The sequence below is a fragment of the Heloderma suspectum genome, chromosome 6 (genome assembly GCF_057233095.1).
Source record: "Heloderma suspectum isolate Gila_16-S chromosome 6, 16-S_ref, whole genome shotgun sequence".
NCBI classification, from domain to species: domain Eukaryota; kingdom Metazoa; phylum Chordata; class Lepidosauria; order Squamata; family Helodermatidae; genus Heloderma; species Heloderma suspectum.
Genome location: NC_139463.1, coordinates 86,922,984 through 86,938,334, shown reverse-complemented (window position 1 = coordinate 86,938,334; position 15,351 = coordinate 86,922,984). Strand labels below are relative to the sequence as shown.

The following is a 15,351-nucleotide window of genomic DNA, read 5'->3' as shown; positions in this document are numbered from 1 at the left end:
ATCCTCCACCCCACCCCACACACCCCACACACACACAGTGTCACTCACAATTCAAATTGCAAGCACTTTGGGGCAGAGACCTTTAGTTTTTGCTAATGTTCATTTGTAAACCATAATATTTCATTAATAAATACTTTTAAAAAGAACATAATAATGTTAATAAGCATAAATGGAATAAAAATAATTGGAAGTGATCTGTTCAAAGAACTGTATAATGAGATGATAAGGCCGAGCTTCTGCATTTAAATTTGCCATTAAAACGCTACATTTGAGTGAGCTAAATTTTATTTTAAATTTGAGTGAGCTGTGGCTGAACGTAACTCTCTGTGCCACTTATTTATTTTTATCCCTCAAAGAAGAAAATTATAAGTGTAGGATACAGGAATATGCTGCTTGAAGTTTTTGTCATGCATGATGCAGCTTCAACTACTAACAACACACTGGGGAAGTGATATGAATTACTAGTTTCCATTCTGTTTCTCAATGGATTTCCAGAGCCCGCTGGCAAGATCAACAATTATCATCTAGAAAAAGCTACAAAACTCCACACGTCGTTCAGTTCTCAGTGTAGGCATAACCAGGGCACTTCCGTTCTTGTGTATGAACAATTCCATTTTACATTGTAGGTATATTTCCAGCATCTGATTCTACATGTTTTTTTAATCCAAAACAGTATACTGCGAGTACCCTTCTTCATCAAACATTCTCCTCGGCCAGTTAATCTGGCACTGCCCAGTTTCTTGCTCTGGAAAATTGGACCTTAATAATGAGTTATGAATAAACTGCCTTACCCTAATATAATGTTCCCTGCATTCTTCTGAGCAAGTGTTTTGTATTGCTCTTCATATTTGCAATGACCTAGCCTCATCCATCATTACTGCTTTTTAACAATTCTAATTTATGTAATTTTTGAAATGGCTGGGGATTCTCAAAGTAGCATATTTTTCTTTGTACACCACTGCAAAGTTGTTGTTACCTATAGCTGAACAGCTACATATGATGATTTTAAAAAAAGCATGAAGCCTATAATTCTCACTCAGTCGTAGTGACTAAAGTGAGGAGATAAAGATAATATACTGTTGAGGGACACTGATGGACACAGAGACATTATTAAGTATAATATCATGGCTCTTGCACTCAGGTTGCCCAAGAGGCCAAGAAGTAAATCAGTATAGCAATGGAATCATCCGGCATTGAAGGGAAGCTGTAGCAAAACTGATAATAGAAACACATAACAAGCTGTCAGTGGAAACATGGGAGTTGATTTTTGGAAAGGATGTTTTGTCAACGGAATCATGTTGGTGTTGGTGTTGCTGCTTCCACTGCTATGTTATACTGCTTGCAAGACACATTCTAGTAATTGCACCACATCTGATGATCCCCTCCCAATTCCTCACGAATTTTACCAGCCAGGTGACCTTGTCATAGGTGGGATTGTTTCTCAGGTCTTCTTCCTCTATGATAACCTCTCTTTCATGGAACAGCCTTCACAGACGTTGCGTGATGAACCTATGTAAGGAATAATTTCTTCTCTCTTGCTTTCTGTAATATGTTCAGGTCATAATAACTGAAAATGGGTCAGTAATTTATGTACTTATTGATGTGACAAACATGGCATTCTAGCCACATTAGGGCTTGTTAATCATTTTTTCCCCTCGGCCTCCTACATTGATTTGTTGGATACAAGCTACTAGAGTTTTTCTTTGCCTGGCCATCAGAATGAATGGATCATGAACATTTCCATAAGGCAGCCTTCCCTGACCAGGAGCCCTCCAGATGTTTTGGACAACAACGCCTGGCATTCCTAAACATTGGCCATGCTGGCTGGGCCTGATGGGAACTGAAATCCAAAATATATAGAGGGAACCAGGTTGGGGAAGTCTGTTCTTGGTTTCTGCAGAAAAAACACATTGTGGATTGTGCACATATTTTGTTTTTGACACATCACTCCTCATTCCCTGCCATCCTTTTCCTACATCTCTGCCCCCTCTCATGCACTTCCAGTCTTCTCATTATTATTTTAAATGTCATTTCATATTATTATATTTTAGAAATACCACCGTGTTTCATTCCTCCTTTACACCCCTGTAATTTCCCTGGGCTATTTACAGAGGGACAAGGCTGGGTTTATTGTTGACACATGATGCACATTTGAGAGGAACCCACAAGCACATCTGACTTCCTAATCAGAGAAGGTCTATGATGTAGGCATTTGTAGACACAGGCTTGTCGGCACATATTCAAACGTTTACATTAAAAAGTGCACAGGTATCATAGGGGTGAATGTTTTTTAAAGTCATTTGTGAATTGGCCCTCTGGCACCATCCACTGTTCTGACATATCTGGGGTGTTGCCTTCAAAGGTAGATGAGTTTATGGAAGATTATAATGCTCGCCTGCTTCTTCCTACTTGCAATATCTTCCCCCATTGAATATCCTTATCCTTTCCAAAAGCTAATGAGCACATCATGCCTTACTTATGAGCTATTTCCTGATTTTTGTCACTTTTGTTATTGCTCTTTGTATGCAAAGGGACTGACTCCAAGAAATGCATGTCATAGTTTATTCAGCGCTACAATTATCCCAAAACATTTTGAATGCTTAGCACTTCATTGGAGAAATAGATATTCAGATGTCTTCCATTTTTACTTCCCTCTACTATCCCCCCCCCTGCTGTGTTATCTGATTTTAAGCTACACTTCAGTGCTGAAAAGTGAGAACATGAAGGTGACTGATGACAAAGAGTACAAATGCAGGTTGTGGTTGTTGCTTGGTTAAACAGCCTGTACTTCTTATCACAGTTCCGTGCCTAAGAACTACCAGCATGTCCTGGCCTTGGCATTTGCTGTAAAAGAGATCAATGAGGATCCACAAATCTTACCCAATCTCTCTCTGGGGTTCCATATTCTCAATAGCTACTATGCGGCAAGGATGACCTTTAAGGCAACCCTGAACCTTCTTTCCACACAACATAGGTTTCTCCCCAACTTCAAGTGTCACAACCAGAACAATCTGATAGCTCTCATTGGAGGCTGCCTCTCTGAAACCTCTGCCAATATGGCCATCATTTCAGCAAACTATAAGACTCCACAGGTAAGCTGTATGTGTGGGCATATGGAGATTTCACAAGTGTGACAAAACATCTTCATGTCAACAAAGCATTGACAAAGGGAACCATGATCTTTTGGTTAGCAAACTGGTTAATGCAGGCAAGCTGATGATCCCATTGAGTCGATTCACCACTTGTTGGAAAGCCATACCAAATAAAGTCTCAAGTCCACATCAAAGTGGAAGGAGGTATTGACTGGGGTGCCTCAAGGTTCTGTACTGGGCCCATGTTTTTCAATATTTTTATCAATGACCTAATGAAGGGGTGGGGGGGATCATTAAACTTGCAGATGGTACCAAACAAGGAGGGGTTGCTAACAGCTCAGTAAACAAGGATAAAATTCAAACTGGCCTTAATAAAACTGAAATCTGGGCTGAAACTAACAAACTGGAATTTAACAGAGATAAATGCAAATGTCTGCATTTAGACAAAAATGGAATACAAACCTGCACAGATATGGGACACTTGGTTTGTCAGAAGTAAATGTGAAAAAGATCTCAAGATTATAGTCAATAGTGTAATACTTCTGTGAAGGAAAAACAAGGCTAAGGCTGCAAGCTTATACACACTCTCCTGGAAGTAAGCGCCATTGAACTCGTGCATAGGATTGCCGTATAATGCAGTGTCATGTGGCATTAATAGAAACATAGTTTCCAAGCCACAAGAAGTAAGAGTTTCACATTATTTCACACTAATCAGACCACCAGTGGAGTACTGATTCCAGTTTAGGCACTGCGCTGTATGGGTACAGGCAAATTGGAATGGGTTCCAGAAACCAAGTCCTATGAGCAAAAGACATAAAGAAATTTGGTGTGTTTAGCCCAGAGAAAAAGAGATTGGGGGGGGGGGGTCATAGGAACACTGAATCAGCCCATTGGTCCATCTAGAGGCCCTCAAGGTTTTCAGGCAGGATTTTTTCCTAGCCCAACCAGGAGATGCTGGGGATTGAACCTCAGATCTTCTGTATGGAAAGCATGTGCTCGACTACAGCAAATACCTGAATGGCTGTAACATAGAACAGGGCAAAGACTTGTTCTCTGCTCCACAGAGAACAGGCCTAGAGTGTGGTTCAATATTGGGTACCACTTCTCAACAGTAAACACAGTTGAACAATGGAGCCTATTACACATAGGGGGCTCTCCATTTCTGGCAGAGGCTGTGCAGCAGTTAGTTGGGGATTTCTAATTCTGAATATCCTGAATCACATGGCATATTGTTGGACTTGATGTCCAACAGGATCCCCTGCAACTCTTATGTTTGTATGATTTAACATTTCCTTATAATCCATCTGACCAAAAAAACTTATATTCAGCTCACCTATGGATCATTTTTGCCAGAACCAAGTGCCAAAATCCTATTCCCATTTTTGTACCAGATGGTCCCAAATGAAGCACAACAGTACATGGGAATTTTGGAGTTACTTCAGCATTTCAGATGGACGTGGATTGGGCTCTTTGCTGTAGATGATGACAAAGGGAACAGGTTTTTACAGAGAATGGTGCCGATGCTTTCCCAGAATGGCATTTGTTATGCCTTCATAGTCAGAATACCAAAATGGGATTATCTGGATGAGATGATAGGTGTGATTTTACAGCACTGGGAAAGCTATGGAATCATCATGGAGAGAAAAGCTAATGTTTTTGTTGTATATGGAGAACCTCCGTCCTTTCAGGTATTGAGAGTGTTAGTGTTTCTAGCACCCTTCTTGTCATTGCCCCCCCTGGGTAAAGTGTGGATTATTACATCCCACTGGGATTTTGCATCACTCTCTTTTCAAAAGATATGGGATACACAAACCTTCCATGGTTCTATATCCTTCGCTGTTCACTCAAATCAGCCACTAGGATTCCAAAAATTTGTCCAGGTGATAAGACCTTCCTGGGCCAAAGGAGATGGTTTCATCCAGGACTTCTGGCAACAGGCATTCAACTGTTCATTACATATGTCTAATGTGATGGAGGAAAGCAAAAAATTCTGCACAGGGGAGGAGAAGCTGGAGACTCTTCCTGGAATTTTCTTTGAAATGAACATGACCGGCCACAGCTATAACATCTACAATGCTGTCTATGCTGTGGCACATGCTTTGCATGCCATATTTGAGTCCAGCTCCAAACGCAGGGCATGGGTAGAACTAGAAGGAGGAAGGCTAGCATTTCAGAATGTGCAACCATGGCAGGTAATTGCACTTCAACACTTCTTTAAAAAGTAGATTAGCTTACAATCTAGAGTAAAGGGGGACTCTAATTCTGCATAAAACAATGACAGGAAAATGGCTTGTTTGTTTTTTCAAATCTATTTGGATTAGTAGTGCCAGCCCCATTGGGTTGGATCCAGATTTAATAATGCTTAGAGTAGACACAGAGAAACAAATGGGACCAATGGGACTAAGTCTGGATCCAACCCATTATAAACAAATGATTTTTTTAAAAATAATTATATCCAGCGATCCACATGGAGCCAACTAGAGGGAAATGGCGGCTAGAAAGATAGAGGATTGTATCCAGAATCTGCCAGATGGAAGGGTTCTGCTCATGGGAAGTGCCTCTGCCCGATTTTCAGGGATCCCCCTTTCCCTATATACACACACACGACAGCTCATCCCATCCAAAGTGTTCCTTGATCCCCTCTGTTGCATTTTCAGGGGGATGAAAAGGCTGCTGTGGAGAAAAGTGTTTGGAGAGGTCTGCTTCCACCAGCCTAGTTGCACTCACCTAAATCCAAATTCAACCCCAAACCACATATACTGTACAAAAAAGGAGTTAACCAGCTGTTGGTTGAAAAGGCTTTTGTAAAGCTTGCTGTAGTAATTTCAAGACCCAGTTGTCCTTTTGTTCATATTCTCTTTCAATCTAGCTCCATCCATTTCTAATCAGCATCTTATTCAACAACAATGCTGGAGACACTGTGCATTTTAATGAAAATGGAGAATTAGTTTCAGGGTTTGATATTACAAACTGGGTGATGTCCCCCAATGGCTCGGTGGTTAGAGTAAAAGTTGGAATACTGGATCCTCAAGCTTCTCCTGGCACTATGTTACAGATTAATGATGACCAAATTCTGTGGCATAAAAGCTTTAATCAGGTGAGCCTTAACTGGAGATGCAATTATACATCTCCCTCTTCATTGTGATCTTCACATCAGGGCTTCCTAGCTGTCCCTTCAACCTTACCTCCCCCCTTTACAACTCCCTGAATACTCCGTTTGTGTTTACTTTAATTGTTGTTCTGGTGAATTCTGTACATCACCCTGTCATTTCCTAATGAAAGGTGTGTGTGTGAGAGAGAGAGAGGGAGGGGGGAAGGAAAAAATCATTCTTAGCCTGTTCATTCTTCTGCTTCCCTGCCTGCCAGTTGATTATGATGATCATAGTTCCTTTCCTTCTTTTTAAAGTAGTAATAAAAGGAAACAATGAAGTCAAACTTTTCTACTTTGCATATGTTACCCACCTGTCCTGACAGAGCTCACAGTAGACTTTTGACATCATGCATTCATGTTTAGGAAAATAAATCAATAGAAATTTGCTGTTTTGTGACCAAACATTGCAATATAGACAATGGGACAGTTAGGTAATTTTAGACTCTGGACATCAAGTTGGGGTGGTGTGAGTGCCCTTTGGAGCAGTGGGACTGCACTTTGGATGGCTATGTGTATTACTTCACTTAATTCAAGAAATGGTAATTCAGCCCTTCTGCATTTGGAGCCCTTCCGGTTCATTTTGCTGAGTGGGACCCTGGACGGGTGCCCCAAACTCCTGCTCTCATTGCACTACTACACTTAAGCCAGTTACAATACTTCTGAATACATCTTATTGCATTCCAGCTCTAATTCTGCTAAAAGGCCAACAATCTCTGATTATTTCATGAACTGATTTCTGGGGGGAAATCAAGGTCCAGGTCTCATCTCCAAAGCCCCTTTATCATCTTGCTAGTTATTCACATGTTCTAAGAATGGCCAGCAATGCATTTTCACTGGTCATGCTTATGGCTGAAGTATTACTCTATTAATCAAATCAATAAGCACATTGTTATTTATCCAGTATGGCTTAGTGGATATCAATACCCATGTGAACTGCAGCAGCAAGATAGATGCTGGTTAGATTCAGATTTAGATACTTAGAGTAGACCTGTTGAAATCAGTGGAACTTAACTTAGTTATGACTAACTTAAGTCTCATATTCAGTGGTCTTCAGTAATATTGACCATGGTATCAACCGCTAACAGTAATATTGACCATGATATCAACTGCTACAGCAGCTGCCATTTATGTTCCCTATTTTTCGCCGTTCTAGCCTACATAAATATTTACGTAGGCAATTATGGCGGGAAAAAAAGGGAGCCGCAAATAGCATAGTGGGCGCTATTGCAGGGGGGGGGGGTTCGCCGTTTTATCCTACGTAAATATTTACGTAGGCTTTTACGGTGGAAAAAAAAAAGAAACGCAAATAGCGCCCACTACACTATTTGCGGTTCCCTTTTTTACGCTGTAATTGCCTACATAAATATTTACGTAGGCTAGAACAGCGAAAAATAGGGAACGCAAATGGCAGCCACCATAGCCGCAGCCATTTGCGTACTCCGTTTTTTGGGGGGGGATGCCGTGATAGGCTACGTAAATTCTTACATAGCCTATCACAGCAGCCTGGAAGGATGCAAATAGCAGCCGCTATGGCGGCCGCCATTTGCGTCCACAGCAGCCCGTCCACGGCTGGAAGTCTGGCTGCAGATGGCCCTGGCCAGCTGCTCCATGGAGCCGCCACGGAGCAAAGCCAGCCGGGCAAGATTCCGGTGGGGAGAACCGGATCGCCTCCCCCCCATCAAGGATTCTGGGGGGAGGGACAGAGCGCCTCCCACCCAGCGGATGCCCCAACCAGAACCAGGTAAGTGATTCGTACATCCCTAGTCCAAAACAGGGCAGCAAGATTGTTAGCAGGGACTGGCCAACAAGATCACATTATACCAGTACTTTTCCAGCTGTGCTGGCTGCTAGTCCATTTCCGGGCCCAATTCAAAGTGCTGGTATTAACATCCAAAGCCCTAAATGGCTTGGAGCCAGGTTATCTGAAGGATCAGTTCCTCCCACATGTACCTGCCCAATCCCTAAGATCATCTTCAGGGGTCCTTCTCTGGGAGCCCCTGACAAAGAAAGTGAGGTGGGTGGCTACCAGGAAAGGGACTTTTTCTGAAGTGGCACCCTGGCTGTGGAATGAGCTCCCTAGAGAGGTTCTCCTGGCATCTACGTTGTGTTCTTTCCAGTGCCAAGTGTGCTCTTTTTTATTTTTCCAGCATTTTAGTGACCTAGTCTTTTAGCTTTGCTGTTTTAAATCTGTTACTGTATTTTAAATCTCTGAATTGCTGTTAGGTTTTATTGTGGTTATATTTTATACTGTATTTTTGCGATTTTATATTTTATATTGTTTTTATGCTGTACTTTGTGGTTTAAATTTTTGTCAGCCACCCAGGCAGCTTCAGATACTGGGTAGTACAGAACTGTAATAAATAAATAAATAAATAAATAAATAAATAAATAAATAAATGGGTCTACTCTAAGGATGACTAAATCTGAATTTAAGCCAAGATTACTGGAGAGGAGGAAACTCCCCACCATCATCCTCTGTTGAAACAGAAGTCCATGGAGATGGTACACACAGCAATTAGATCATGTGATTTCTAACTTAGGGATGGTGTGGATGCCTGATTGGGTCCAGGAATCCAGTGCACTCCCACCGCCCATGCCCCTGAGCTGTGCCCACCAAGCCCCTACCCACACTCAATCCCCCCTCCCCATGATCGCTGAGCCGCCGGCACTCACCTGAGACCTGTCCTGTAATCCTGCATATATGGGCAATTCATGGCACTATTTTTCATACAACTAGATGTGTGCGTGTGACGATCATTTTTTTCCACACAATACTGACTGCGGTGCTGGAGGATGGGTTCCGGGTGAGTGCGGATGGTTTGGCGACTGGCAGGGGCTGGGCAGGCACCGGTGAACCCGACAGGGGGTGGGCGCTCATCCATCCCAACTCCAGCTGCCAAGCATCTAAGGCTCACAGACCCGCAAGGGGTTCTCTTGAGAATGGGCCAGATGATCCCTGGCTGAAAAAGAGTTTGATTGGCTAGCCTAGAACAGACCTTTCTACTGCCTGTGCAATGCATTTATCTACCAGGAAAGGGGGTCATTTGTTTCTCTCAGTTCAAGCTGGAACAACATTTGGGGGTTTGTAAAGTTTGCCTCAGGTTTGAGGCAAGTTTTAATGAGCCTCTGAAGTTTCCCTACTTAACAGAAGTCTTAGCCAGCCTTATCTCTTGGAGAGCTGGCAGAGGACAGTCCAAGTCTGGTTTAAAGATACAGAACTGTAAGGAGCGAGAGCACCAGTGGCCTTGACATTGCCCAACAACAGTTAGTTAGCTGGACCTAGAAAGCTGACTGAGCAGGCACAGAGGTCACCTGGTCAGACTTCTATGGTGAGATGTCTTGTATTTCTATTTAAATAACAGGGATTTTTTCCCCTAACTGTGTACCTCTCCATATACATTTTAATATGCAAATTTTATGCAAATTTTATGCAAATCACTGTCCTCTTTTTCGGGTGATGCAATTCCTCTTTCTGGCCATGCATTATGTGGCCACTGTATTTGTAAAGCTCCACTGTAAAGCTCCACTGAGAGCCAGTGTGGTGTAGTGGTGAGAGTGATGGACTGGGAGCCGGGAGATCCGGGTTCTAGTCCCCACTTGGCCATGGAAGCTCACTGGGTGACTTTGGGACAGTCACAGACTCTCAGCCCAACCTACGTACCTCACAGGATTTTGGTTGTGAGGATGAAACGGAGAGGAGGAGGATAATGTAAGCCTACTTGGGTTCCTTGCAAGAGGAAAAAAGGCGGGATATAAATGCAATAAATAAATAAATAAGCACACAAACAAACAAATAAATCTCAGGCTTTAATGAGCCCCTGAAGCTCCCTTCCAAAACCAACTTGGGAGAAATTTGCTGCACATCTCTATTGACAACATGCAATCATTGCCAACAGCCCACTATGAGCAGCACAGTACAGACTTTCTGAAGACATGGGCTCTTACTGTTACTCACTCTCCACGCTCTCCACAGGTGCTGCCCCTTTCTGTGTGCAACAACAACTGCTACCCCGGCAAAAGCAGGAAAAAGAAGGAAGGAGAGAAATTTTGCTGCTATGACTGTGCTCCATGTCCAGAAGGGATGATCTCTTACCAGAAGGGTAGGAGGCATAATGCACAGAGATATTGCCATTATATAAAGTATTTCTTGTCTGTCTGTCTGTCTATCTATCTATCTATTTGTTTATTTGAAGAATGTGGATGCCCTGAGTCTATATGAAGGCAGTTCTGAATACATTTTTTTAAAAGAATCAACCAAATAAAATATTTTAAAAGAGAGAGAGGGATGATAGATCTGATTTCATTAAAGTCTTAGTAAGCGCAAACCAGTGTCATATATTAGACAGGCTAGATGCCTGTCAAAATAAAAAGGGGCAGAGAGGAAACAAAATTGGCATCCCTTGGCATGGAGTTCCACAGCCTAGGTGCTGCCACTGAGAAGACTGTAACCTAGATCTCAGCCAATCAGAACTCCAGTGAGACCCACTTCAAGATATCAGTGCAAGGGTAGATTCATATAGGAGGAGGTGGTCCTTTAGATAATCAGTCCCTAAGACATTTAGGATTTTAAAAACCATCACCCAGAAAGTTGAGTTAGGCTTGAAAATGGATTGTAAGCCAATGAAACAGCTTTAGCAAGCCAGGCACACACTCCCAATAATTGCCTCCAGTTAATGTATGACCCTGTCACATTTTGGAAAGCTGAAGTTTTCAAACACTTTTCAAATGCACCGCCAGGTAGAGGTCATTGCAGTAATGCTATCTTGATATAACACAGGAATATATCACCATAACCAGATACACTTTCTCTAATAACAGTTGCAGATGGACATGGACCCCCTTGGTTACAGTTGCCACCTGATCATCCAGAAGCAAAATTGGTAAAAATGCTGTAAAGAAATTTAGTAACACTAATCAAATGATGGTTTTATTTCCATTTCTCTTATTCATTACATATTATATCTTGTTTTTCCATCATCGAACTCTAGGCAGTGTACATAAGGCTTACAGGAAATGCATGCAGAATAAGATGACCAATGACTATTAATCTTGAAGGCTACATATTCTGTCCACAATCAGAGGCAGTATGAATACCAGCTGCTGCAGAGCTCTTGCAAAATGGTGGTGTTCTGCCAGTGTTCTGCTTGTGGGATTCTCCTAGGCATCTGGTTGGCCAATGTGCAAGCAGAATGCTGGAATAGATAGGCCATTGGTCTCATTCAGTGCAGCTTTTCTTATGTTAGCTGATCAGACTCAGATGCCTGCAACTTCAGAAGGATAGCTGTATTATATGCCCACAGAACATGCCCTGGAATTAAAGTGCTCCCCAATCTAGAATGACAGCAATTTATTAATAAAACCATCAGCAGCAGCAACAACAAAATACTCTGAATGTAAAAAGGTTATCCCAGTAACTCTTACAACAGCCATGAAAGGTTAGTATTATTATTACTTCCTAGGGATGAACGAAAGTCACTTACCTTTTCGCGGAATCTTTCGCGGTGGGGGGGGCGCTCTGTCCCTCCCCTTGGAATCCTCAATGGGGGGGAGGAGATCCGGTCCTCCCACCTGGAATCCTTGACGGCCAGCTCCGGGCCGACTGCAGCCAGATTTCCGGCCGTGGACAGGCTGGTGCGGACGCAAATGGCTGCCGCCGTAGTGGCCACCATTTGCGTCCAGCCAGGCAGCCGTGATAGGCTACATAAGAATTTACATAGCCTATCATGGCTAACCCCCCCCAAAAAAAACACTGAGCGTAAGCAAATGGAGGCAGCTACGGTGGCCACCATTTGCGTTCCCTATTTTTTGCCGATTTATCTTACATAAATATTTACATAAGATAAATCGGCGAAAAATAAGGAATGTAAATGGTGGCTGCTGTAGCCGCCATTTGCGTACGCTCAGTGTTGGGGGGGGGTTAGCCGTGATAGGCTACATAAATTCTTACATAGCCTATCACGGCTGCAAGGATGGCAATGGCGGCAGCAGCAGCCCGCCAGGAGACCAGCCACCACCGCTGCCACCACCGCCACCACCGGAACCACCTCCGCTGAATCCGCCGTATCCGCCCCAGGTAAGTGCCATCCTGGGGGGTGGGGGGGGCAGGAGGCCGTTCTGCCACGGATTTCAGGGGGCCGAATGCACTGGCATTCGGCCTCACTGAAATCCGTGGCGGAATTCTCCGCCATCCCTACACCTATCAAATGAGGGATAAGGTGGAAAAAGAATGACTTTTGCCAAAGGCTACCTACAAAGTTCATAACTTGAAATGAGATGTGAATCAAGGATCTCCCCTGTCCCACATGAACACCAGTTCAGAATGATCTACAAACTCTTTTGAAGGCAGAAGAACTGTTAGGTAAATGCTGGCCAACATCTTGAAATAATTAATAAGCTCTTCCTTTATTTCAGACATGGATGCCTGCAACAAATGCCTAGAAGATCAGTTTCCCAACAAGGACAAAACTCAATGCATTCCCAGGGTCCTAAGCTACCTCTCTTATGAAGAACCTTTAGGCATCATCTTGACTATCTTGGCAATTTCTTTCTCTTTGATCACAACGTTCGTGCTGGGAATCTTTCTGAAGCACAAGGACACCCCCGTAGTCAGAGCCAACAACCGGAGCTTCACCTACATCCTCCTCATCTCCCTCTTTCTTTGCTTCCTCTGCACATTGTTGTTCACTGGGCAGCCTGGAAAGACAGCCTGCCTTCTCCAACAAATGGTTTTTGGCATTGTCTTCTCTGTGGCCCTTTCCAGCATCTTGGCAAAAACCATCACTGTGGTTCTGGCATTCATGGCTACCAAACCAGGATCCAGGATGAGGGAAAGGGTGGGGAAAGGACTGGCCAATTCTATTGCCCTTTCCTGCTCCTTGATTCAAGCAGGCATTTGTATAGTTTGGCTAAGTACATCTCCGCCATTCCCAGATGTGGACACACACTCATTGGATGGGAAAATCATTCTGGAATGCAATGAGGGCTCTGCTTCCATGTTTTACTGTGTCTTGGGCTATTTGGGCTGTCTTGCAATTGTCAGTTTCATTGTGGCTTTCTTAGCCAGGAAGTTACCTGACAGTTTCAATGAGGCCAAATTTATTACTTTCAGCATGGTGGTGTTTTGCAGTGTTTGGTTATCCTTTGTTCCATCCTACCTGAGCACCAAAGGAAAATACGTGGTGGCTGTGGAGATCTTTGCCATCTTGTCCTCCAGTGCTGGATTACTGGGTTTCATCTTTTCCCCTAAATGCTACATCATTGTACTGAGGCCTGAACTGAACAACAGGGAGCACCTAGTAAGAAGGAGAAAATGAAAGAATATGTTTCTCTCCTAACAGTGAGATGTATTTTACTGGAAATGCTGATGGCAGAGATGTCATAAGAGTTTGAAAATGGGTGTTTGCATCTTGTAAGAAGAACTGAGTGGCATAGGCAACCTCAGAAGGGTCCCCATCTTAAGTGAGCTTACACACTCTCCAGCCTATCATGCCTGCTTCCCTGTCCCCAGTGGGGGCGACCATAACTTGTAGCCTGAGAAGATGGGAGATGTGCACTGAGCTTGTCCTCTTTCCCTTGTGGCTGTTAGTAAAGTGAAGTAGGGATGTACGAAATCCCTACCTGGCTCCGCTCTGGTCAATCTGCAGTGTGGGGGAGGCACTCCGTCCCTCCCACCGGAATCCTCCCCGGCCAGCTCTGCTCTGCGGCGGCTCCATGGAGCCGCCAGCCAGGGCCAGCCACAGCCAGAGTTCTGGCCACTGCCAGACTGCTGCGGCCGCAAATGGCGGCCGTCGTAGCAGCCACCATTTGTGTCCTTGCAGTAAGCCGTGATAGGCTATGTAAGTATTTACGTAGCCTATCATGGCAAAAGGTAGCCACGAAAATGGCTGCCACTATGCCATTTGCATGGCCACCTTTTGTCTTGATAGGCTATGTAAATACTTACGTAGCCTATCATGGCTTACTGCAAGGACATTGCAAACTGCCATTTGCGCCCCTGCTCTTTGCCGTGATAGGCTATGTAAGCATTTACATAGCCTATCATGGCTTACTGCAAGGACGCAAATGGCAGCCGCTATGATGGCCGCCATTTGCGGCCATAGCAGCTCAGCAGAGGCCGGGAGACCAGCCGGAGCTGCCGCTGCCGCTGCCGCATCCACCACCACACCCACTGCTACCGGAGCCGCAGGAGCCGCCACCAGGTACGTTCTGTCCTGGGGGGGTTCCGCGAGGTGGCGGGGTGCAGGAGGCAGTTTCGCCACGGATTCCAGGGGGCTGGATTCTGAAGAATCCAGTCTCACTGGAGTCCATGTTGGAATTCTCTGACATCCCTAAAGTGAAGACTTTGCCATCATAATGGTCTGGTGTCGTTTTGCATGAGGGCTTTGTAGTTCAGCTCACATGACTGTTGATGGAAAAGATGCTGCCAGCATAATCACACTGGCAGCCTCTTCTTCACTTTAGAAACAGTTGCAAGCAAAGGAGTGCTGGCCCAGCAGGTCTGCAAGTTTCAAGAGTCTGAACCCAGCAATTACATGTTCAAGGGTCCACATGTTGCAACGTAATCAGGCAAAAGGCAGGTCACGGGCAACAAGGTCCCAAGGCAATACAGCAGACAAGGAGCAGGCAGAAGAAGAGTCAGAGTTCAGTCCAGAAGTACACATGATAGGAAGACGTCTGGAGTCAAGGCAAGGGAAGCTGGATTCAGGAAGGTCTGGTCAACATTGTCTCCAGAAACTCTCTCACCCTTACCCTGCTGCTTTTATTCACAGGCTGTCAGAACCACAGCTAAGCTTCAGCTGCTCTTAGTGACTGCAGCTGAAAGGGTTCTCCTTGTGAGCAAGCCTCCTATGTTTGAATAGACCTTGTTCTTACAAGGAGGCCTCTGGCTCAGTTTGCACTCTTGAGCTCTGGTGTTCTTGGGCAGCATCTCTGCTGAGGGCTTGGAGGTTTCCCTGCCTTCATCTCCAAGGCAGGGTCCTTGTCATCCACAGGTGATACCCTCATGTAGTCAGCCCTGAGGGGCCAGGTTTTTCCTGTTCTACTAGCAGATCTTGGGCATTGCTGGTGGTGGGTGGTTCCTGGTCCTGCAGCTCTTCCTCCAAGAAGGAA

The 15,351-nt window shown here is 44.3% G+C and overlaps 1 protein-coding gene across 1 annotated transcript; it reads left to right on the top strand.

Annotated features, from left to right (window-relative positions):
- Nucleotides 1–1,295: 1,295 nt before the first annotated feature.
- On the top strand, nt 1,296–15,101 carry LOC146341719 (vomeronasal type-2 receptor 26-like). Its single transcript, XM_084807048.1, has 7 exons — nt 1,296–1,513; nt 2,801–3,092; nt 4,421–5,284; nt 5,962–6,189; nt 10,217–10,343; nt 12,655–13,538; nt 15,012–15,101. The coding sequence occupies exons 1-7, from the start codon at nt 1,296–1,298 to the stop codon at nt 15,099–15,101; spliced, it is 2,703 nt and encodes a 900-aa protein (XP_084663174.1).
- The last annotated feature ends 250 nt before the right edge of the window (nt 15,102–15,351 follow it).